This window comes from Ictalurus furcatus, chromosome 2, assembly GCF_023375685.1.
Source record: "Ictalurus furcatus strain D&B chromosome 2, Billie_1.0, whole genome shotgun sequence".
Classification (NCBI taxonomy): Eukaryota; Metazoa; Chordata; class Actinopteri; order Siluriformes; family Ictaluridae; genus Ictalurus; species Ictalurus furcatus.
Window position 1 is genome coordinate 36021576 of NC_071256.1, and position 24404 is coordinate 36045979.

At 40.8% G+C, this 24404-nt stretch overlaps 1 protein-coding gene across 1 annotated transcript in view; it reads right to left on the minus strand.

Moving 5' to 3' along the window:
• LOC128603043 (C1q-related factor) overlaps positions 1-18576 on the minus strand; it is a 46794-nt gene extending 28218 nt beyond the window's left edge. Inside the window, exon 1 of the mRNA XM_053617231.1 lies at positions 17848-18576. Coding sequence (XP_053473206.1) covers positions 17848-18420 — 573 coding nt within the window. The 5' untranslated portion in view covers positions 18421-18576. The remainder of the gene's footprint in view (positions 1-17847) is intronic.
• Positions 18577-24404: the final 5828 nt, after the last annotated feature.

The following is a 24404-nucleotide window of genomic DNA, read 5'->3' on the forward strand; positions in this document are numbered from 1 at the left end:
ACTTTTGATTCGAGCCATGCTTTACAAAAAAAACAAAACAAAACAACAACAACAACAACAACAACAACACAGCCCTAATGGGAACATCGTTCATCTCACAAGCTATATAGGAAATTTTTTTTTTAAATCTTTGGAAACGCACACAGCATCCTGGAATATGAATCTTCATGAAATCTTTAGCTGCATGAGGATGGTGTGGAGCGTCGACCGAGCTCTTCGGAGAGTAGATTTAGTGAGTTAGGGAGGCCATGTGTGTATTACAATACTTATAATCTCAGATTGATGGAGTGGCCTCCCGTCGTCTCGGCTGCGTAATGAGGAGTGCGGTAATTGTGGTCTTCGGGGGGAAAAGAAGGAGAAAGATGAGGAGAGGGAATGAGGGATGGATAGAGAGAGAGAAAAATAAAGAAAGAGAGAGAGAGAGAGAGAGAGAGAGAGAAGGATATTGCTGCGCCATACATTTTTCATGAATTGGCCTATTCATCAGGAATTGCTGGCTGGAGAGTCGTTATCATATAGTGGCACTTGTTTATTTCCAGAGGTGAATTAGGTGTTACACACACACACACACACACACACACACACACACACACTATTGCACAGAGGAACAGCCAACCAGTGGCATCCGTGTGTATGTGTGTGTATACTGTATGTATATATATATACACAGTTTCTCACAAAAGTGAGTACACCCCTCACATTTTTGTAAATATTTGATTATATCTTTTCATGTGACAGCACTGAAGAAATGACACTTTGCTACAATGTAAAGTGGCGAGTGTACAGCTTGTGTAACAGTGTAAATTTGCTGTCCCCTCAAAATAACTCAACACACAGCCATTAATGTCTAAACCGCTGGCAACAAAAGTGAGTACACCCCTAAGTGAAAATGTCCAAATTGGGCCCAATTAGCCATTTTCCCTCCCCGGTGTCATGTGACTTGTTAGTGTTACAAGGTCTCAGGTGTGAATGGGGAGCAGGTGTGTTAAATTTGGTGGCATCGCTCTCGCACTCCCTCATACTGGTCACTGGAAGTTCAACATGGCACCTCATGGCAAAGAACTCTCTGAGGATGTGAAAAGAAGAATTGTTGCTCTACATAAAGATGGCCTAGGCTATAAGAAGATTGGCAAGACCCTGACACTGAGCTGCAGCACGGTGGCCAAGACCATACAGCGGTTTAACAGGACAGGTTCCATTCAGAACAGGCCTCGCCATGGTCGACCAAAGAAGTTGAGTGCACGTGCTCAGCGTCATATCCAGAGGTTGTGTTTGGGAAATAGCCGTATGAGTGCTGCCAGCATTGCTGCAGAGGTTGAAGGGGTGGGGGGGTCAGCCTGTCAGTGCTCAGATCATACGCCGCACACTGCATCAAATTGGTCTGCACGGCTGTCGTCCCAGAAGGAAGCCTCTTCTAAAGATGATGCACAAGAAAGCCCGCAAACAGCCCGCAAAAAATGTCCTGTGGTCTGATGAGACCAAGATAAACTTATTTGGTTCAGATGGTGTCAAGCGTGAGTGGCAGCAACCAGGTGAGGAGTACAAAGACAAGTGTGTCTTGCCTACAGTCAAGCATGGTGGAGGGAGTGTCATGGTCTGGGGCTGCATGAGTGCTGCCTGCACTGGGGAGCTAGAGTTCATTGAGGGAACCATGAATCCCAACATGTACTGTGACATACTGAAGCAGAGCATGATCAGTATGCAGTATTCCAGCATGATAACGACCCCAAACACACCTCCAAGACGACCACTGCCTTGCTAAAGAAGCTGAGGGTGAAGGTGATGGACTGGCCAAGCATGTCTCCAGACCTAAACCCTATTGAGCATCTGTGGGGCATCCTCAAACAGAAGGTGGAGGAGCACAAGGTCTCTAAAATTCACCAGCTCCGTGTTGTCATCATGGAGGAGTGGAAGAGGACTCCAGTGGCAACCTGTGAAGCGCTGGTGAACTCCATGCCCAAGAGGGTTAAGGTAGTGCTGGAAAATAATGGTGGCCACACAAAATACTGACACTTTGGGCCCAATTTGGACATTTTCACTTAGGTGTGTACTCACTTTTGTTGCCAGCGGTTTAGACATTAATGGCTGTGTGTTGAGTTATTCTGAGGGGACGGCAAATTTACACTGTTACACAAGCTGTACACTCACTACTTTACATTGTAGCAAAGTGTCATTTCTTCAGTGCTGTCACATGAAAAGATATAATCAAATATTTACAAAAATGTGAGGGGTGTACTCATGTTTGTCAGATACTATATATATATATATATGTGTGTGTGTGTGTGTGTGTGTGTGTGTGTGTGTATGTTAACATTCACAAATGTGCTGAAAAATCATTTATTTTGCCATTTCTGCCACTGCGCTGTGGGTTTATTTATTTATTTTTGTATCAACTTCAAGAGAAACAGAAGAGTGGCTGGTGAGGGAATGACTCTTTATAGTTGCTATGACGTAATTGTGAACAGGAACTAATTTGTTTCGCGGATGTAACTATAAACGGTTTAAAGGTATGATGCGTCGTTCTAAATAAACATGAATAAAAACGTGATAATTGTTGACAAATTGCTGTGGTATAAGAGAAATAAAACACTTGGGAATGTGCTGAAGCTAGCCAGATGAAAGCGCGAAGGACAGAACCCTCACACCTGGTCGCGTAGGGTGTGTATATTTTCGCCGTATGTTCGCTGTGTAGTTTGCGTCCTGATCCGTTTTTCAGTCCGTATGGGATTACACTGAGGTTTTAGTTTTGTGTTTGTTTTTTTTTTAAAAATATGTGCGGCACAACTTGTGAGTTTTTTGCAGAAAACTACTTGCATTTGGTGAAATCGCAAACCGCATGAAATTGTTTTGCGCGCTCTTTCACGGTGACGTCTGTTGGTAAACGAGACCTTTTAGCCGTACTCATGTTCGACGCACGTGAATCGAAGAGGGCTTCGGCTAAATGATACGTCACATGACACGTCTCGGGCCAAATCCGCAGAAGATCTGCTGTAATTCTGAAAAATCACAAAATCCTGGAGGGACTGTTTTTGTTGTTGTTGTTGTTGTTGTTGTTTTCTTTCGGATAACTTCCCAGCTAGTTAACATTCCTCATAAACTTGAGATAATATGATGTATGACGTACGCTCCGAGTGAATATATCAATATTACAGCATTGCCAGGCCAACTCACGAACACTGAATCGTTTTTGTTTTTGATTCAGTTTGTTTCCTGACACGATAATATTTTTTAAAACAGAAATCTTACACACTGCCGCTTTAAAGTTTATGGACCTGTGGATAACCTGGCATGAAAAGTTCCTTGTTAATTCAAATTCCTTCAAAGGATGGAGATCCAGAATTGGACATGACAGTCTGTGTGTGTGTGTGTGTGTGTGTGAAACATTGTGAAATGATGTGTGTACACGTGTGTGTGTTTACATGTGCTCATTATACAGAGCGAACCCTCTCATGAGTCAGCGTGAGCCGAGAACGAATCGTTTATTTTAGTGCATATGCTGTGAGTAGCACTACCACACACACACACACACACACACACACACACACACACACATCAGTGTGTCTCTGTACATACACCCAGCATGCTGCCTCCCAGGAACTGCGGTTTGACTGATGTGTGTGTTTGAAGAGCAAGGCCAGCAGCTCTGAGCTGTGACTTTAGGATTTTCTGCTGCTCTCTCATAAATGAGGCTTTTCCTCGCTGCTCCTTCCTTCCCGGCTTTGACGTGCTCGGCATTTCCATCCAGCCCGGACAAGTCCTCCGCTAATAACCTGACAACACCCAATTACAGTGTCCTTAATGTTCCACTCCACCGAGTGGCAAACGCAGCGTCCAATTAGACAACAGATCAGGGCGAAGGTCGTGGCCCCGCCTCCTCGCTGCCTGATTAGACGACAGAGCGAGTGAGAGACTCTTAAACAACCAGTTGTTAAGAACACTCCATAACAATGGAACTTTCTAGGCTTATCTGCCAGTTATCGCTTAATTAGACACCAGTTCCATTTCAAAAACTTTTTGTTTTTTTCCTAGTAACAAACTTTTCTCTCCACTTTTCTGAGGTCGGATACTATTAGCTATTATCTTTCTTCCCCCAAATTCAGCAAGGCGCTTGGCGTGGCTTATATACTGTTTAGACATGCCTATAGCTTTAATATTGTATATGTATGGTTTATTATATCATTTATATGACATTTATATTAAGGTCAGGACTTTAAACATGAACTTTATTCTTCTTTAACCGTTCTTTGCTAGAACGTCTCGTGCGTTTAGGGTCGTCGTCTTGCTGTGCCGCAGGACCCACTTTCTCTTGAGATTCAGTTCACGGACAGATGTCCTTTGGAAATGTTATTTTAGGACTCGTGTGAAAAGCTGATGATGTTTTAGGTCATATTTATGCATAAATATGGAAAATTCGAAAAAAGGTTCACAAACTTTCAAGCATCACTTTACATAGAAGCCTATGAAAGAATCTAGAGGATATTTCTCACACTTTATTAGTCTGAAGTGTAAAATACAGCAAACTTTTCAGCAAAATAATGTCATTAAACGTTTTGTTTTTTCCATTATAAAAGTTCTATAAAGAGAATTTGTATTGAAAGAATTAGGGTGCCTAAGCCAGTACTGTACAATCCTGTTATTATTATTATTATTATTATTATTATTATTATTATTCACATTTTATTCACAACTACATATGTGCATTGTCTCTCTTCTAAGAATGTAAACTGGAATAAACTAGCGGGAAGCTCATGTTTGCTCGTCAGTTTCGTCCTTAAGGAAAAACAACAACTCTTGGATAACTTCACATACTTCAAAAGATCGTGATGCTACGACAGTTACTCAAGCCATATATATCTTGCTCTGACGATCTCCTTTTATAACTGCTGAGGTGTTCTGGAAGCCCAGGTTGCTTTGATAGCGGTCTTCAGCCCGTCTGTATTGTTGGGTCTCTCGTAGATTCTCTATGGGGTTCAGGTCAGGCGAGTCGGCTGGACGATCAAGCACAGGAATACCATGATCACAAACCAGTTACTAGAAGTTTTGGCACTGTGGGCAGGTGCCGAGTCCTGCTGGAAAAGGAAATCAGCATCTCCATAAAGCTCGTCAGCAGATGGAAGCATGAAGTTCTCTAAAATCTCCTGGTTGACGCTGCATCGACTCTCGACTCGAGAAAACACAGTGGACCGACACCAGCAGATGACATGGCAACCCAAATCATCACTGACTGTGGAAACGTCACACTGGACTTCAAGCAGCTTGGATTCTGTTCCTCTCCAGACTCTGGAACCTTGATTTCCAAATGAAACGCAACATTTACTTTCATCTGCAAATAGGTCTTTGGACCACTGAGCAACAGTGTTTTAATTTTTTTTTTTTAAAAAGAAGGCTTTTTTGAGTTAATTAGCTGATTAGAGCTCATCTCAGGTCAAAATCGCTGTATTATAAATTCTTTATTCGAATATTTTTCAGATACTGGATTTTTCCAACATCTTATTTCCATGAGCCGTAAGCCGTAACCGTCAAGATTAAAACAAAAAAGGCTTGAAATATTTCACTTCGTGTGTAATGAACGTTCCACTTTTTGAATGAACTTATGGGAAAAAATGAACATTTCCCACACTATTCAAATTTTTTGTATATATTAGTTTATATTATATATAAATATTTACGCGTTTGTTTTTGCGGATGCGCAAAAAAAGCACTCGTAATTAATCCGAAATGAATAATCCATAACAAAATCTCACTTGCACTGGACCTTTACGATTTCTCAGAGTTACTCACTGCCTTTAGGCATATTGCTTTAATTATGTTTAATTAGAGAGAGAGACACTGAGGGTACATTGGGTTAACAACTGGGTTTGTTAAATTTCATGGACTGCTTCTTTCAGATGAAAGTATTCGGTCGCTGTTGTAAAGTGTCGCGCATTAACATTGAGCCGATGTTAAACCGGAATATATCTCTGTACTGTTGATGCATTGTAAATGTAATGACTTATGTTGAAGAGGAAAAATATGTATCCGTTATTATACTGAAATGTATTGTAGTCAACTGAAGTCAGTCTGGCATTTACAAACGGCAACAGATTTCTGATTTTGGTGACATGCCTGGTCCAAGAATTTTTAAATACGTCCAGAAAAGAAAAAAAAAAAAAAAGAAAGAAAGAAATGACCGGACGCTTTGAATCCTATCACTGTATTTACAGTGCTTAAGAGTCCAAACAAAAGATAATCATCTTGAATATTCTGCTACATTGTGAAATCAATTATCAGCACATGCGTATTTGCATGAAGGGGTAAGACGGAGATGAGCAGAAGGATAGCTGGATCGTGTCGCTTCGATGAGCCGAGAGCGTGAGCCTGCAGGAGAAAATTCACCGGAGACAGAGTCTGGACGCGTTCAGCTATAATGAAGTCCAAACAGGCTTGCGAGGATTAATGGCAATATTAACAGAAGGAACAGGAGGAACAGGAGGACGGCTGCCAACGCCGCCTGGCTCCCATTCAAGGTTTTTAATTATGATTAAGCAGCCCTGCTGGCACAGTACAAGTGTCTCTGCTTACACCTTTGTCTTTTCCTTTCTCTGTCCCTCTTTACCTTACTGTTCCCCCAACTCAGGAAAAGGATCCGGCATCGGTTCTAGCGCCTGCGCCTCGACTTTGCAGAAGCGGAGGAAATGCAGAAGACCTGCAGAAAAGCAAGACAGCTGACATGTGGAGCCGGAGGAAAGGAGGATTTTTTATTTTGAAGAATCTCTGGCATGGAGAGGAAAAGAAGTGTTCACAAATAAGCATGCGGAGGGGTGAAAGCGGCGAGTTTGGAAAGAGGATAACGCAGCTTGAAAATAGATGAAGAGGAATGTCTACAGTATGTGGGTGTCTTTCTGAGTGTGTGTGTGTGTGTGTGTGTGTGTGTGTGTGTGTATAAGAGAGCGAGAGAGAGAGAGAGGGGGTTAGAAACTGAGAAAGTATCCTAAAGTCAACAAAATCTTTTGAAATTTAGGGGGAATGAAATCCAAGTGCAAGACCTTTAAATTCACAGTCATGAGCTCTTAATGAAACTTGAAGAGTGCAAATCTCAAATCCTACGATATACAGTATGCACACACACACACATGCTCTCTAACATTTACACTTGCGCTTTATATTCTGTCTAAATACAACCAATAGCATCCTACAAATCTAGGGAGCAACGAGACACGACCCTTTCTGCGCTGTTACAGGAAATTAATCAACGACAGGGTGGTGTGATGAACCTGATATAAAACCCATAATGAACTTTCTTTTACTCTCACACTATCCGTCGTTACCCAGATGAGGACGGGTTCCCGTCTGAGTCTGGTTCCTCTCAAGGTTTCTTCCTCATATCATCTCAGGGAGTTTTTCCTCACCACCGTCACCACCGGCTCGCTCGATACGGATAAACTCACACACTTAAAATCTCTATCCTGTGTTTATATGTTTCTGTAAAGCTGCTTTGAGACAATATCCATTGTTAAAAGCGCTCTACAAATAAAACTGAATTGAATTGATTGATTTGAACCTGACGAACGACACTGAAGTCGATTGTTGTCCTGTAACGGCACGTCCATAAGTGTTTTCTTCCTCTTATACAATAGCAATGTGGCCACGATTAGACTTTGTATTTACTGAAGAATGACACTGTATAGTTTTTTTTGCTCTGTTTAGAGTTATATTTAACACAATGTGATGTCTGCGAAAGGAGTTTAAATCACAGCAAAATCGAATGATACTTTTGGTTCACACTACACATAAAATGAACCCGTCCCCGTCCCCCCCCCCCAAAAAAAAAAAAGTCTGCTGTCGGACATGTAGGGCTGGAAAGTTCTAGAAATACAGCGGCAAAAAATGGTACACGTCTAAGTGTGCCTTCAAATGACAAAAAAAAAAAAGTCCAAATACGAATTTCATTGCACACGTACGAAACCACACACCAGTACGACGTGTAGTGTCTTTCGGCCGTCTTTCGACGGCCCGTGACATAAAAATAGAATTTTTTTTTTGTCACAGACAGTCGTGATTATTTCTATACAGGTGGGAAAACCTTTTTTTTTAAATATGGGAAATGTGGGAAATTTTTTTTAAATATGATTTTTACAATTATGTTCTCTCATTAGGTTATTTCATTGGTCATGCTTTGAATGATTAACAACAAATGATTTTTTTTTTTTTTTAAATAAGCATAAAATCAAGGCGGAGTGTAGCATCCTTTAAGTAAAGCTATATCAGGCTTTCCCCAGGAAAACTGGTCTAAAGCAATTTAGAAAATGAATACCCATTGGGGTATAGGGGTTCCTGCACTGCCGTGGCTGTTGTGCATGTTTCCTGCACAACTCAATACACTCACACATGTCCCAGACAACTCAAGAGTAAACTGTTGCCACTCCATCACTAACCCCCAGAAGACACTGTACTTGCATTCGTATCTGTATAGGGTCAAACAGAAGCACACACACACACACACACACACACCCCGCAATGCAGAGACAGCAAATATGGGATGCCACACTTTCCTACAGGACCTACACACCTACACACACTTCTCTCTGTGGCTGTTTAATTAGTGAGGCGGTAACCACTTTATAAAGATTAGCCGCCTCTTCGGGGGGTTGGGGCTGAGGTGGTTGGGAGGGGGCGGGGATCGTGTCTAGCGGGTGTGCTTTAAGTGTCTACGAGACAGATCTCAGGGGAGGACATGCAGTGCCTCTGCCAGACGCTGTTTTATAACAGCATATGGTCTAACACGCTTACTCGTTTCCGTTGAAAAAAAAAACAAAAAAAACCAACGCAGTAATATCCACACACTCGTTTTTTGCACTGACTCTGCTGTTCCTTAATGCCACGGCTTTGGCACACCGACCCAGGCGCAGCAAGAACAAACACAGCAAAAGACTTAAAGCAGCAAAACGTGAGGCAGCAACGTTTACCGACGGTGATGTTATCACTCAGTGCCGAGTGCATAGTGTGGCAGATTTGAGATTTTAGAAGATATTAAAGATCCCATCATGGACCTTATTGTTTTGCAAATGATGGAGAACCTGCATTTTGATCAAGAACAAATTGCAAACTGATGACCTTTCCTAGACCCACTTTTACTTTTAATCTACCCAGGAACTGTTTAAAACGAGTTCCATTGGCAATCGTGACGCGAATTTTGTCGTCGTTTTGGAGCACTCTTGCGTACAGATAACCTTAAAGCGAACATATTAATACTAAAAGCCACAAAACTTCCATTTTGATTTAAGGGATCTTCCTGAAAGACTATCGAAGAACCCTTAAGGGTTCTACTTTCAACTTCGCTGAGGTTTAGTGTACTCAATACTGCTATGCAATGGACATGCCTAGTTCACTTCAGGCTTTACTCCCAGAATTTAGCTCCACCCCTAGCTGGTACACATCTACTCAACCCCGCCCACTTTTCCAAAAAGGCAACTCATGAAGCACACGCAGCTTCATTTTAATTCCTGTACAAAGTGAGTCACTTTTTGCCTCAATCTCATCGGCTGAATTTTAAACGGCTAGCGAAAGAAACGGGTTCCAATTTCACTCAAGATGCAAAATCCAAGCACGATGCTTGCTAGGTAAAACGGCACTGCTCTCTCCAGAGTAGGCATGTAATGTAAGGCCAGTCTGTATCTGTTTAGTGCTTCAAATATTCTTACGTGTATCTGTTTTTTGGATTTTGACCTGATGTGGGCGTGGCCTAAACTATACAACTACACAAAAGAAGTAGAGGTAACCCAACAATTATAGTTGGTTTCATTTAAATATATATATATATTTAAAAAATATATTTATATATATATATATATATATATATATATATATATATATATATATATATATATATATACATATAAGCAAACTAGTAGCCTAATTGACCAGGCAGGTACTAAGGATTGTCGCACTTTCATGTTAGTGATTGTTGTCCTTATTTGAGCATATTTGAAAACTCGCATGAAAGTAAAAAAATTCCAGCTCGAGTGTCTTTTTCGATCCTGATGTATACCTCTAGTGCCCTGTGCACCTTGCTTTTTTTTTTTTGTATAGATATATTTATGTATCGGGAATATACATACAAGTGTGAAACATGCAAATGCACTATAGAAGTATCAGCACATTCCCGTTATTCATCATAACAATGAACAAAAACGGAGAAAACTAGAATCAAATCAAAATAACACACACACACACACACACACACACACACACACACAGTCCCATTTCACATGGTACATTTGTTACATCATTCAAAACCATTTGGTATTGCTAAAGGTAGAAATACAACAATAAATGATAAAAAGTGATGATAATATTAAAGTCCTGAAGTAATAAAGGGACTACCAGGGGTAAGTTATCAAGAAAAGGAATCCAGATAGAGTAAAGTTTGTGGGTTTTTACCAAACAGAGTACAATACTTCCTCTGAAGTACTTATAGGATAAGCTTTCTTAGGAACAATGTTCCTCTGCTCCTGAGAGGTGAAGCAGAAAAGCATTTATCCTATTGTCTGGAGTTCGAATCCCGCATGGCTCGGAGTCCAAGAGAGCAATACTGGTCCTACTCTCTCTCCTCTATCAATCATCAGCGATACTTACCAATCATGAGTGTTTGTGAGCTCATGGTGGCTTGGTGGTTATGGCTCTGGGTTACTGATTGGAAGGTCGGGGGGTTCAAGCCCCAGCACTGCCAAGCTGCCCCTATTGGGCCCTTAACCCTCTCTGCTCCAGGGGGCACTGTATCATGCTCTGACTCCAACTTCCTAACATGCTGGGGTATGTGAAGAAAAGAATTTCACTATGTATATGTGATCAATAAAGACTCATTATGTATGCGAAAGTGTCCAGACAGTGCTTTCCTCCGAGTGAGAGCTATAGCAGTATTTATTAGACTGTAGTAGTGTCATGGTTTTGAGAAATACACTTGCAGTCATTCCACAGTATGCCCTATTGCATAAAGACTGTGTGCAAGTACAAATTCCCTGGCACTCTGCACTTCTTCATATAGCAAACCAAACGATCTCTGAAACCTGCACTTAGTGGATCTGGAAGCACTTTTTATTTCTTTTATTTCTTTTTTTACTCTCAAGACATAGATCAAGAAAACCGCACTGCTAATATGTTTATATAAGCCAAAATGTTTATATTAGCTAAAGAAGTGCTGAAACTATCCTGCTTACACATGCCCTATAGTACATGGTGAGGAAATTCAGCTGGAGTTCAGAAGACTGTAGGCAGAGAGGCCAATCATACACACACACACGCTACAAAATCACCAGTCTTTGGACAGCACTGTGAATTCAGCATGGCTAAAAGCACTCACGCAAGTGTCCGAATACCAAACCTTTTCCTCAGCAATAATAAATGCGGCTTGGGGGCTTGGGTAAAATGTAGAAGCAGGAAGCATTTCATCATTGAGAAAACCACTGTTTCAATTTATTCATCTCAACCTGCCGAATTGACCTCAGTGATGTATGATTTGGTCAAAACTCTATACTGATGTAGTCATACTGTATACCTGGAATTCATATATATATATATATATATATATATATATATATATATATATATATATATATATATATATATATATGAATGAATATATATATATATATACATACGCATACATATAAACACTTTTGATGCGAAGTTTAAAGATGAGCCTGATTATTTTTCAAACCACAATGATTCACATGTTGGACTGAGTCGATGCCGTGATTCAACCAAACCCCCACATCATCTGGAGCTTGGACAAGATGACCACAGCACAATAATAACTATCCACGCTTGCACATGAATCTTTATAATTAACACTTCACCTTCAGTGGCGTCCAATATTCTGAGTTTTTTTAGTTTAAACTTCTTTCATCGACATGTTGCTGTACGTTCACTTAACTGGTTAACAGTTTCCTACATTACCCACAATGCTGATAGTGGTGCAGTGGGATTTATGCTGCTCTTATAACCAAGTAGGAACTGGAAATTTCCGACTTCCCGGTAGTCTAAGATCGATTTGAACGGCTCCCCGATTCGAAATTCCTATTTGTAGGATATCTTGAGAGCTCCGACTTCTCAGAGTTGCGACCCGGTGACATCATTTCAACATGGCGGTGCTCATAGTGCGAAGAGAGAACGACAAATAACAGCGTGATGTCTTTAATCACTGAGCTACCACTGCACCGTTCATCTTCACCCGAAGAGACTGGTGCAGCAGCACTTTAGTGATTTAGTCTGTCAAACTCTGCTCAAACAGTTCAGCTTCCGAAGCGGATAACGCTAATACCGCCGTCAACATCATCACGCTCGTCATCTTACAGATCACTAGCTATCTGAGCTGACTCTCTAGCATAACTGCACGAGTGAGAAAAAGAAGCTCGTGCGATACTGTCAGGTCAGCGCAGAACACAATCACTAACTCCTCACAGGACAACCGAAAATACAACAACCAACAAATTAGCAAACACGTCACGAATACTTCAGTATAAACACGTTTAATGCGTTTCACGCTGTGGTTTTCGTTCAATGAGGCTCATTGACATACATTACAATAATCATATTGCAATGACTACTCTCAGGCCAATATGGATAAAGTCTCTGTTTTGTCCTTCCCACCGCACTGCCTCTTCCTCCGTGCTCTTTAATGACTGCCAGCCCTTTTGAAAGTGACATTTACTTTGTGGAAGTCTGACTGTTTCTCTGTGAACTCAGCTGGAATCTAGCCCTGAAATATTGCCAGTCTGGCCAAAGTCCTTGATGCCAAACTGGAAACCAGCAGTCTTCTGGTAAATTATACAGTGTTATGTCCAGGGTTTTAGACCTGACATGGTAAAAAGTGGGTACACTAATAGTAGCACTACCTAATTTTATATATATATATATAAGACAAACAAGACATTATTATATTGGCTTCATATGGATTTACTCGAAAAACCTACAACAAATGGTGGCAAATGGAGTAAAAGGTCTGCTCCCAGGGTTGACCGTTACCACCCTGTGCCACTTGTGGCCACACCCCTGTTATTTTATAGTATTTAGATTTATACCTAGCATAAATGTATGTTTAACATCCATAACAACATACCCTAACAACACAATTATTCACAATCCTAAAGCATACTTTGGATTAATTAGGATGTTGAGGGAATGACGTTTTATAGCTGCTGTAACATAAGTGATACAACACAGTAAAATCCCTAGTATTGAATTAACACCCAGACTGTTCATTTGTGTCCAGTGGACTTATATAAAACACTGTACGGTGTGCATTCAACCCTCTGGGTGTTAAATCAACACTGGGGGATTTTGCTGTGAAGGAACTAACTTGTTTCACAACATTAAATGTAACTATAAATGGATAAAAAGTATGATGCGTCATTCTTTAGTAAATTAAAATTGGAATGATTGGCACATTGCTGTAGTATAAGAGGAATAAAACACTTCAGGATATGCTGTTATAGGCGTATCAGTTAATACAGTTATACCGATTAAAAACATTAAATAATATTTTATTCCTTCTTGACGATAACAGCCTAGGTCTAGAAGATTTTTTGCTAGTCTGATGTTCTTGCTTGCATTATTGCATAATTTTCCACCAATAACCAATCTTTATTCACCAAGGTTATGCAATTTTGGGCACATCAACATTAAATGCTCACAATTTTAAAAAAAAAAAAAAAAAAAATGAAGGAGTTTTAACATACTTAGAAGGAAACTGCATTGACAGTTGAATTTGACTGAGAGGTCACTACAGAGAGGAATGAAAGGTACATTTAACTTGGTACCAGTAACCTTTTCCTTGTCTCTAGGCTGCTACCATGAAGGCTACATCATTTGTACTTCTAATATCCTTTAAGGTCTGATTGTGAACTTATATTTAAAGATACATACTCATTGAATAGAGGATGGAACACTTATTTCTGAGAGTGTATGCTAGTCTAATATCCATCCATCCATCCATCTTCTATACCGCTTAATCCTTTTCACGGTCACGGGGAACCTGGAGACTATCCCAGGGAGCATGGGGCACAAGGCGGGGTACACCCTGGACAGTCCATCGCAGGGCACAATCACATACACACTCACACACCCGTTCATACACTACGGACACTTTGGACATGCCAATCAACCTACCATGCATGTCTTTGGACTGTGGGAGGAAACCGGAGTGCTAGTCTAATATATAATATAAGTATGATGCTTTGAACACAGCCAAAACATGCTCTCTCTCTCTCTCTCTCTCTCTCTCTCTCTCTCTCTCTCTCTCGTTATAACGATTTCAGTTTTGTGTTAATACTTAATATAATAAGTAGTTGGGGGGGGGGGGGGATCTTGTGGGGCTTTATCAGAACACATGTAGCCTTTAGTTAAGAAAGGATTTTCTATTTATTTTCCCTAATTAGCTACATGAATGCATAAAAACAAACGAGAGCTTGCAAGGTTGAAAATCTGCTCTGGCACTGTAATGGATAATTAATTCCACCTAACACTAAAGTGTGAAAAAGAGTTGCGAGCAACTGGCAGTGAGAATTTGATGCAAAAAAAACAACAGGGAAAAAATCATTCTTTTTAAAAAAAAATGCGTCCCTTTTTTTAAAACTCTATTACTTCCATCTAAAAATATCAATCTATGTGTATATAATTAGAAGAAGAAATGACTGAAAATGGTCACAAAGATTAATTACTAAATGCATTTAAAATACTTAAAACTGAAGCCTGTGCTCAGGTTTTATTTCTGAACGTGTGGATCAGATTAGTGGAAACCGATTACACACTTATTTCTGCTCACACACACACACAACAGTAAATTAACGTTTACAACTCTTAGAATGAATGTTTAGAGTGTGTATAAGTCACTCGGTCATGCAACTTTGCTGTAACTCATTGAGCACCTACATTTCACAGTCAATCGAGTTTTCCTACGTGGTTATGCGAGCAATACGTCATGCCCTGAGATTGCGTGTGAATTCAATTCAACACGTGACACGTGAAAATGAATGAATCGCGTGAGAAATCATACGTGAATATAAATGAACTGCTTAAAAAAAAAAAATCATGTGAATATAAATGAATCGTACAGAGGAAAGCATATGCGGATATAAATGAACCGTATCGGAAAAACAATCACGCAACTAAAAAAAAAAAAAAAAATCATACCGAAAAAATCTTATCTAAAATGTGTAAAAATGTATCTATTGGAGAAAAACAAGATTTGTAAATTAGCTTGTTAGCTAGCTGGTTATTTTTTGTGTGTGTATGTGTATGTGTGTGTGTGTGTGGGGGGGGGTCTTGTTAAATAAGCTAGCTAAAGTTGTGTAAAATAGCTAGCTAAATAGGTTTCGTAAATTAGCTTTTGAAATTAGCTAGCTAGCTCGGTTTTACAAATTAGCTTATTCAATTAGCTAGCTAGCTCGGTTTTATAAATTAGCTTATTCAATTAGCTGGCTAGCTCAGTTTTATAAATTAGCGTATTCAATTAGCTAGCTAGCTCGGTTTTATAAATTAGCGTATTCAATTAGCTAGCTAGTTTGGTTTTATAAATTAGCTTATTCAATTAGCTGGCTAGCTCGGTTTTATAAATTAGCTTATTCAATTAGCTAGCTAGCTCAGTTTTATAAATTAGCGTATTCAATTAGCTAGCTAGCTCGGTTTTATAAATTAGCGTATTCAATTAGCTAGCTAGTTTGGTTTTATAAATTAGCTTATTCAATTAGCTGGCTAGCTCGGTTTTATAAATTAGCGTATTCAATTAGCTAGCTAGCTCGGTTTTATAAATTAGCTTATTCAATTAGCTAGCTAGCTCGGTTTTATAAATTAGCGTATTCAATTAGCTAGCTAGCTCGGTTTTATAAATTAGCTTATTCAATTAGCTAGCTAGCTCGGTTTTATAAATTAGCATATTCAATTAGCTAGCTAGCTCGGTTTTATAAATTAGCTTATTCAATTAGCTAGCTAGCTCGGTTTTATAAATTAGCGTATTCAATTAGCTAGCTAGCTCGGTTTTATAAATTAGCTTATTCAATTAGCTAGCTAGCTCGGTTTTATAAATTAGCGTATTCAATTAGCTAGCTGATTAGGTTTTGTAAATATGCTTGTTAAATCAACTAAGTGAATTCTGTAAATTAGTTTCTTAAATTACTAGCTAGCTAGTTTGCTTTGTAATTCCGTTTGTTAAATTAACTAGCAAGTTAGGTTTTGTGAATGAGCTTTGTTAAATTAGCTAGCTAGTTTTGTTTTGTTCGTTGCTAATGTGCTAATGTGTAATGAAACATTATATAACCAGAAAGCCAGATTCCATGCTTGGAGTTGTAATCAGATCTTCTCACCGATTAAATGTTTGTTGTTTACTTGAGTATTAAATATATAACCTATAGCCAACTTTTTGATTTTCACTCAAGCAGATTTCTTTTTTTTTCTTTCTTTCTTTATTTTTTTTTTTTTGCTCGGTATCCTATTTCTGCTTTTAACTGGCTATGACTTTGACACACTACCCATCCATACATCCATACTTTCACTTGAGTACAGTTTCTCAGTACTTTTTTTCTCCAGCGCTGGCAATAAAGTAGAACAAAACAGCACAAAATGCTTGTTTTAAAAAGTCTCAGCCTATAAAAGCGTTCTACGGTAAGACAGCGTGACAAATCTTTACGCCTTTAAATAGCCACGCATTGATTCAAGGCTCTTTTCGGGATTTCTCTTTCCAAACTTTCCTATTCGGTTAATGCAATGAGCGCTCGTGCAGCAGGAGATTCACGCACAGCTCACGAGCGCTCTGTTATTACCGAAAGAGAGCTCAGCCCGCGTGCTGTGAATCGAGGCGCGAGCGCACGCCAGACGGGACGCATTAACCCAGCAGCAGGAGCCCGGAATAGATCATGCACATGACACTGATTCGGTCAGAGTGACTTAATGTGCATCAGACATACCTGCAGAGTTCATCTGATACACCTGACAGACGCTGATGAGGAGGGGCACATGCAACGCGTTTGGATTTGGAACTGACATTTTTGTGCGTCTCAGGGAAGACGAGGTTTGATGACCACTGATGCAAAGAAAATATGCACACGCATGCCGAAATCTCACTCCCGGACATTCGGCATGCATTCAATATAAAGTGATACTGATAAAGAGAGAGGTTGCACTGCGCACGAGCTGGTACTCCAGTGATAAACCCAATAATTGCCCTTTTTCTTTATGAAAAATAAAATGAAATAAAAATGTGATTAGACCACGCCGCCGGTTCGACGAGACAGACACGAGTTATCGCAGAAAAAAAAAAAAAAAAGAAGACAGACTTCTGTAATGACTTCTACATCATTCTACAACACTGAGTTCTCGCGCGCCCAAAAAAAAAGAGCAAGAAAGAAATCGAACCATTAGAAGAAGACCGCACGTGCTTAGGTTGCATTAATAATGCACAATCATGACCGCGCATAGAATAATATAGTAATGCATAGCTGAATAACATTTTTTTTATATTGCATTGCATAAAAAAAAACCCTTTTCAGAGTTTTTAAAACAGTATCTATTGGTTTATTTTTTTTGGAGGGGGGGGGGGGGGCGGAGGTGCTTAGGCTGCCTCGTGCAAAAGTCAACAACAATATATGACTCACAATGTTATATTGTATTACTAAAAAAAAACATACTTCTTTTAATTAGAAAGTATCTATCACTTTCAAAATCCTTTCCATTATAGCACAATAATAATAATAATAATAATAATAATAATAATATGTTAGAGAATAACAGAGAGAGAGAGAGAGAGAGAGAGAGAGAGCACGTGGCTAAGAGAGAACAAGTTCTGGGCAAAAATAACTACTTCCTGTCCACTCTCACCTGTCCGTTCTTGCACAGGTCAGCCCACATGCTTGTGCCGTCGCCTCCACGCATTAACACATGGTAGATGAAGAAGTAGGTGCCAGGCACGCTGCAGATGAACTTTCCCGATGCGCCATCATAGTTGCTGCCCAGGTTGGTGACGACATCATCGAATTTGAGGATCTCGTAGCCCTCATGTGGGTTCTTGAGTCCAGCATAGAAAGCAACACGTGGTTGTGTGCTGTATGTCACCGTGCTGATAGCTCCGTTAATGCCATTTGAGCCGCGGTCTCCTCTTTCTCCTCGGTCCCCCGGGGGCCCCATCGGACCCGGGGGGCCTGGCTCCCCGGGTGGCCCCGGAGGTCCGGGTTTGCCCGGCCGTCCCGGCTTCCCCTGTGGCCCCTGGACGAGCGTGGAGGGTGGCGGCGGCGCCTCAGAGCCTGTGCCCGCCGGACCTGTCACAGCACTTTTGCTGCTCAAGTAAGGGTCACACACCATGTGGCAGGCACCCAGCATCTCATACTGGCCAGCGTCAGTGCTTACGGAGCTCACCAGCACTGGGATGAGCACCACAAGCACCAGGAGCAGCATAACACCTATAGCCGCCGCTGCCAGGCTCTTCCTGCCCAGACCGAGGCGCGGGAGCGGCTGGGGGGCCAGGGTCGCTCTGGCCGGGGCGGAAATGGTGCCTGATGTGAAGAGCCTAAAGCCAAGAGGAGTGTATGAGTGTGTGTGTGTGTGTGTGTGTGTGTGTGTGTGTGTGTGCGTGAAGGACTGAAAGGACAGCAGGACACAGCTAGTATCCTAAAAAGTGCCTTGAAGTGTGTGTGAAGGAGAAGACCAACATACACACACCTGCCGTCACTTTCCTGCGTCTATTCGTGGATGGCTTAGCTGCCAGTGCTGGACTGAAGTCTCAGACACCTCCTACATCCCCTCACACACAACTCCTCCCCTAAAAAAAAGTCAATCCCAAGGTTTAGTCGAGAGAGTTGCAGGCTGTGACGCAGGGTGGAGAGCGAGAGGACAAAGTGAGTGCGAGTGTGAGTGTGAGAAGAGCGGCAGATGCAGAGGAGGGGAGGAGAAACCTGGGCTGTTTGCAGAGGCAGAATCACAGATCGAGAGTTTTATACTGACCCTCCCCTCCGTCTTTCCCTCCATCTGTCCCTCCCTCCCTCTGTCCCTCCTCTCCGCTCAGACTCAGTCACATCCCCACAGCCAGATAGCGGAGGAGAGGAGGACATGAGAGAGGGAAGGAACAAAGTCAGATGAGAAGAGGAGAACTGAGGAGACGAGAGGACCAGAGATGTGCGTGTGTAGGAGCAAATATAAAAGATGTCTAAAAAAAAGCGCAAAAATAAAAAGGCAAAGCAAGATGTAACGAGACAAGGAAAGAAACTGTGCAAAAAAAAATAAATAAATAAAAAACAGAGAACAAAGCATCTAACGCTTGTTAATATAAAGTGCTTAGTGCACAGGTAGGTTCTCTGATTTATTTATTTTTTAATTCAGAACACCTTTTGTCATATTTGGTGAAGTTCTCCTGATATTCTGGCAAATCTCATCGAGGCATCTCTACTCCCCAGTTGGCTATAATATTTGTCGGGTGTGGCTTTTGAGCACTTTTTAGATTTTGAGTTTCAAAACATCTAGCTGCAGCTAACCTCCATCAGATTAAACCTCTTGACAAAACCTTTAAACAACAACAATCTCGATTACAGAAGTGAATTCTACTAAATTTAGGCGTTTTTGCGCCTGTTGGTTACGTCTGCAATTCCTATTCGACTTGATTTTTTTTTAAAAAAACAACAAGAAAAGGCTTCCAAAGTAAGGACACTCTTACTGGATATCTAAAGCGACATACAAGTGAGGAAGAGCAGACGTGTGCCAAGGTTGGACTGGAGAGACCTGCACAGAGCCCTGACCTCAACCCGACTGAACACCTTTGGGATGAACTGGAACGCCGCCCGCACCCCTCATCCAACCTCAGTGCCTGACCTCACTAATGATCGTGTGGCTGGACGAGCACAAATCCTCACAGCCATGCTCCAAAATCTAGTGGAAAGCCTTCCCAGATGAATGGAGCTTATTATAAGAGTAACGTGGGATTACATCTGGAATGGGATGTTCAGAAAGAACATATGAGTGTGATGGCCAGATGTCCACAAACATTTGGCCGTGTAGAGTATTTATACCACGTGTATATTCTAATGAGTAAAATGTGACAGACACATAATATTTCAACTGTTTATAAACAACTGTGTTGCTTTAATTTATTTATTTATTTATTTATTTAAAAAAGGACTGATTTTTATGGTTTTGTGACAGATTGATGGAGAAGTCTGAGAACATTGTTCTTCTTTGTGATCTCTTATGCTAGACCCAGTCAGTGCCGTGAGCCTCCTAGTGGCAACATAAGCAGCATTGTTCTCATAGTCACCTGCGTACTTTAGGTACATCTGCATGATTTAAAGCGGCATCCATGAGAAGGCACGTCAGAGTCAAAACATCCCCGTTCTATCTGGTTTCCAAGTTCGACTCTAAAACGTTTACCGATGTCATGCACAGACGAGGAGTAAGTGAAATATTAATATCTGAATAATAAAAATATATCACGAAGACACATTTGTAGTGTTTATACAGCTTTTAAAGTAGTAAACGTATTACTTCCAAGCATGTATGTGGATCAGTGGTGGCTTGGCGGTTAAGGATCTGGGTTACTGATCGGAAGGGTGTTGGTTCAAACCCCAGCACTGTCAAGCTGCCACTGTTGGGCCCTTGAGCAAGGCCCTTAACCCTGTCTGCTCCAGGGGGCGCTGTATCATGGCTGACCCTGCACTCTGAACCTAACATGCTGGGGGTATGTGTAGAAAAGAATTTCACTGTGTATATGTGATTTGTAAAGACTCATTATTATGTATGTGTGACTTCAGGTGTCATCTCTACCTATACTGTAGTTTAATTTCTTTCTTCTTTTCTGTCCTTCAACCGCCAATACATTTCTCCGGCTCTGAAATGGTTCGTTGTCATCCTGCCTTGGGTTTTGTTTTTTGGGGGTTTTTTTTTTTTTTTTTCCTTTCTCTTTTTTTTTCTTTTTGAGCCGTCTGTCCATCGATCTTGTGTTTTGATTGCATTAAGGGTCCCGTGTGAAAACAAAATCCATCTGTGATGACCGTGCAGGACAGCTGACATTTTTACACTTGCGGCTGATCGATGGGGCGGTTGCTGGCGAAAAAATAGTACAGTACTGTCGGAGCAAGCAGACGGACTTACGAAGAGAGAAAAGCTGTTAAACCGGGTCAGGAAATGAGGATTACAGGAAGATTAGGTTGAGATTTTAATGTGTGATGAGACAAGTCTTAATGTCTATGGAAGTGTTATATCGTATATATATCCTATATATATCATATTATATTTCTTTACACCACAGAGCTGTTAAATTCTCGATCGGTCAGAAGGTGTTGATTAATTGTCTATAACAGCGGTCCTGACAGTAGTGACAGTACATAATCATAATTCTTTGTATAGCAATAGCTTCTTCACATTCAATAGACCGGACACGCCACGTACACGAAGAATAATAATAATAAGCAAATTCAAAATGCCTTGTTAAGTATATCATTATTGTTATGGTGACACTTTTTTGTTAGAAATACAATGTAAAGCGTCCCTCCATCATGGGAAAAAAAAAAAAATCTAAGGATGGAGAGTGTCGTGTTTTGCAGTTTCTCAGAACAAACTCAAAAACCTTCTGCATACAGCGCCCGGTGCGAGGGTGAAATCCCTGACAGCTATAAAGTATGGCATCTCATTCTTTAATAAATAAAAATAGTAATCATTGGCAAATTGATGTGGTATATAATAAATACAACGCTTCTGGACACGCTGTTATTAGAAAATATTCGCAATACTTCCAAGTGATAACGCCGCTTTATGCGTCAGGCCGCATCACACCACCCCGTTGTTGATTATTTCCCTGTAACGGGACACCATGTCTGTGTTTATTCCTTTCATAATATATTCATAATGGGGCAGGAATTGAAATGGGCATGTTTTTTTTTTTTCCCCCTTCAAAGTTTTTGAATTATGACTGTGCTAGACACGAACAGAAGAAACGACAGAGACAGAGTGTGTAGGAACGATGGGGAGAGAATGTATTAAAAGAGAGATGATGTAAGGGTCAGATGGTGAGCGCAAACTGTGCAGAGAGGACCAGAGAGGACGGTGATAATGAATCAGCGAAAGGTGGAGATCAGCGGGGAGCTGTGGGTGGGCGGAGAGAGAGAGACAGAGAGAGAGAGAGAGAGAGAGAGACAGAGAGAGAGAGAGGGAAAGACAGTAGAAGAGGGACAATTAATTACATTTCTTAACTCCGTGTGCCACAGTCCTAGAGGTAATATTTGTCCATGTCGCATTTTTATTAGCTTTGATTGGCTAAATAAAGAGGAAGTGAGGGCCATGTGGTGACCTTTAGTGATTGCAAACAATCACACAGCTCAATTTCAAGCAGGGATGAGAAGAAGATCCTCTGCTATACCTACCCCATCCATCTCTCTCCCACACTCGACGTGATCAGCTGGTCATCAGAAATACAGCTGAGACGAGTCTGAGTGTCCATGATAAGTCACTGTTCACCTCCTGTTAATAGCTTAAGCCTGTCCAGTTCATGATCGCTGCAATGGCATGACCATGGAGTTTCACCAGAATTCCTGTTTTTTGAATCCCACAGCACTGTTGAATTCTCGATTCTCATTGGTCAATAGGTGTTGATTAGTTTTCTAGAACAGCATTAATTAAAGTAAATCACATCACAGCTTTATATTAATGCACTCGTTCTAATACGTCATCGTTTCTATGGTAACCGCTTTCAGGCAAATGGAAGTCTTCAGGACAGACAGGACAGTTTACACACGCTGAACGTTTCATCGCTTTTATGTTTTAAAGAAAAAAGGGGTAAAGGTTGGTGAGGGAATGAGAATTCAGTGTAATGGAATGTAAAAAAAAAAGTAAGATGTTTCGTTCTGAATTAAAAAAAAAAAAAAAAAAACAGTTAATGTTGGAAAGTTCCTGTGGTATAAAAGGAATAAAATCAACTTTACGGTTGTAACAGTTACCCCGCTTCACATCGGGCCGCACCAGACCACACCACACCGATCCATCGTTTATTATTTTCCTACATCACCAATCTTCTGACTGTTAGAAAGCACTGACACTGGAGACTCCTTCCATAAATGTCGAATAAATGTCTCCTCAATAACGTAAGAAAAAGTGCATGAATACAAAATCTGAACCAAATCTGACTCAGAACCTCCTGACCAATCAGAATCGAGAATTACACAGGGCTGTGTAATATATATGTTTTCCTGGCACCTCCAGGGTTGGGGGCTCAAATCCCCCCTCCGCCCTGTGTGCTGGGAGTTTGCACGTCCTCTCTGTGATTTAGGGGTTCCCTCCAGGTACTCTGGTTTCCTCCCCTAGTCCAAATGCATGTATTGTAGACTGATTTCATTTCCAAATTGCCTGTAGTGTGTGAATGTGTGTGTGATTGTGCCTGTGATGGGTTGGCACCCCGTCCAGGGTGTCCCCTGCCTCGTGCCCCAAGCTCCCTGGGAAGGGCTCCAGGCTCCCCAGTGAACCCGTGTATGATGAGCGGTATGTAAAATGGTTGGATGGATGGATGGATGGATAAATTACTTTTTAATTTTTGTTTATAAGGTTTGCTTTTAAAAAATAATTTGTTTGTGAATCATTTATCAAAATCTTTTTTTTTTTTTTTTTTGGAGAAACATTATTTTTATAGCATAATGTGTTACAAATTCTCAACTCAAGAACCCGTAAGTTTTCATTTCAAAAATCGGGCCAAGTGTTTAAAATAAAAATAAATAAATGGAGTTTAAAATCATAATAACACCATATGATGAATGTCTGTTAATTTAAGCGTCATGAATTCCGATTCAATTTCTTGTGAACCTTGACGGTACATGAAGCTCAAGTTTGCTGAAGAATTGATCCACTCTTGCACCGTTTTCCATTAACTTTCAACACTATTTAAAAGAAAGATGACCTGTTGAGATTAAAGCATTGTAGCATCCTAGGTACAAACACACGATGCCGTGGGATCGCAGGACAGATGCATTAGTCTGCGGCTCAGTCTGACCTGAGCACGATGCTGTTGTGTGGTCTGAGTGCTGGTGCTAGAGATGGGCGTCAAGCTTTCAACGGTTGAACTTTGACCTGTAGGTACCAGGTTCCCCTATAGCCGAGGAGCTCCTGATGTCTGCTCTAGCAAAGTGAGGGCTGTTTGGCTCGAAGCCTCAGTCTCACGCTCATGTTTGTCATGGCAACAGAACCAGAGGTGAAAAGACTCCAAGGAGAGGAAAGAAAAATGGAGTGGGGGATTTTTTATTTTTATTTTTTTCAGAGTAAATGCAGTCAAAGCGATAATAAAATAACAGCGAAACAATGAGAGAAAGAGAGATGTCGAGACAAGACTACAGAGAGGACTCGATGAAATGTAACCCTTATTTAAAAAAAAGAAAACAGTAATTTATAGATGAGACAAGGAAAGGCACTTT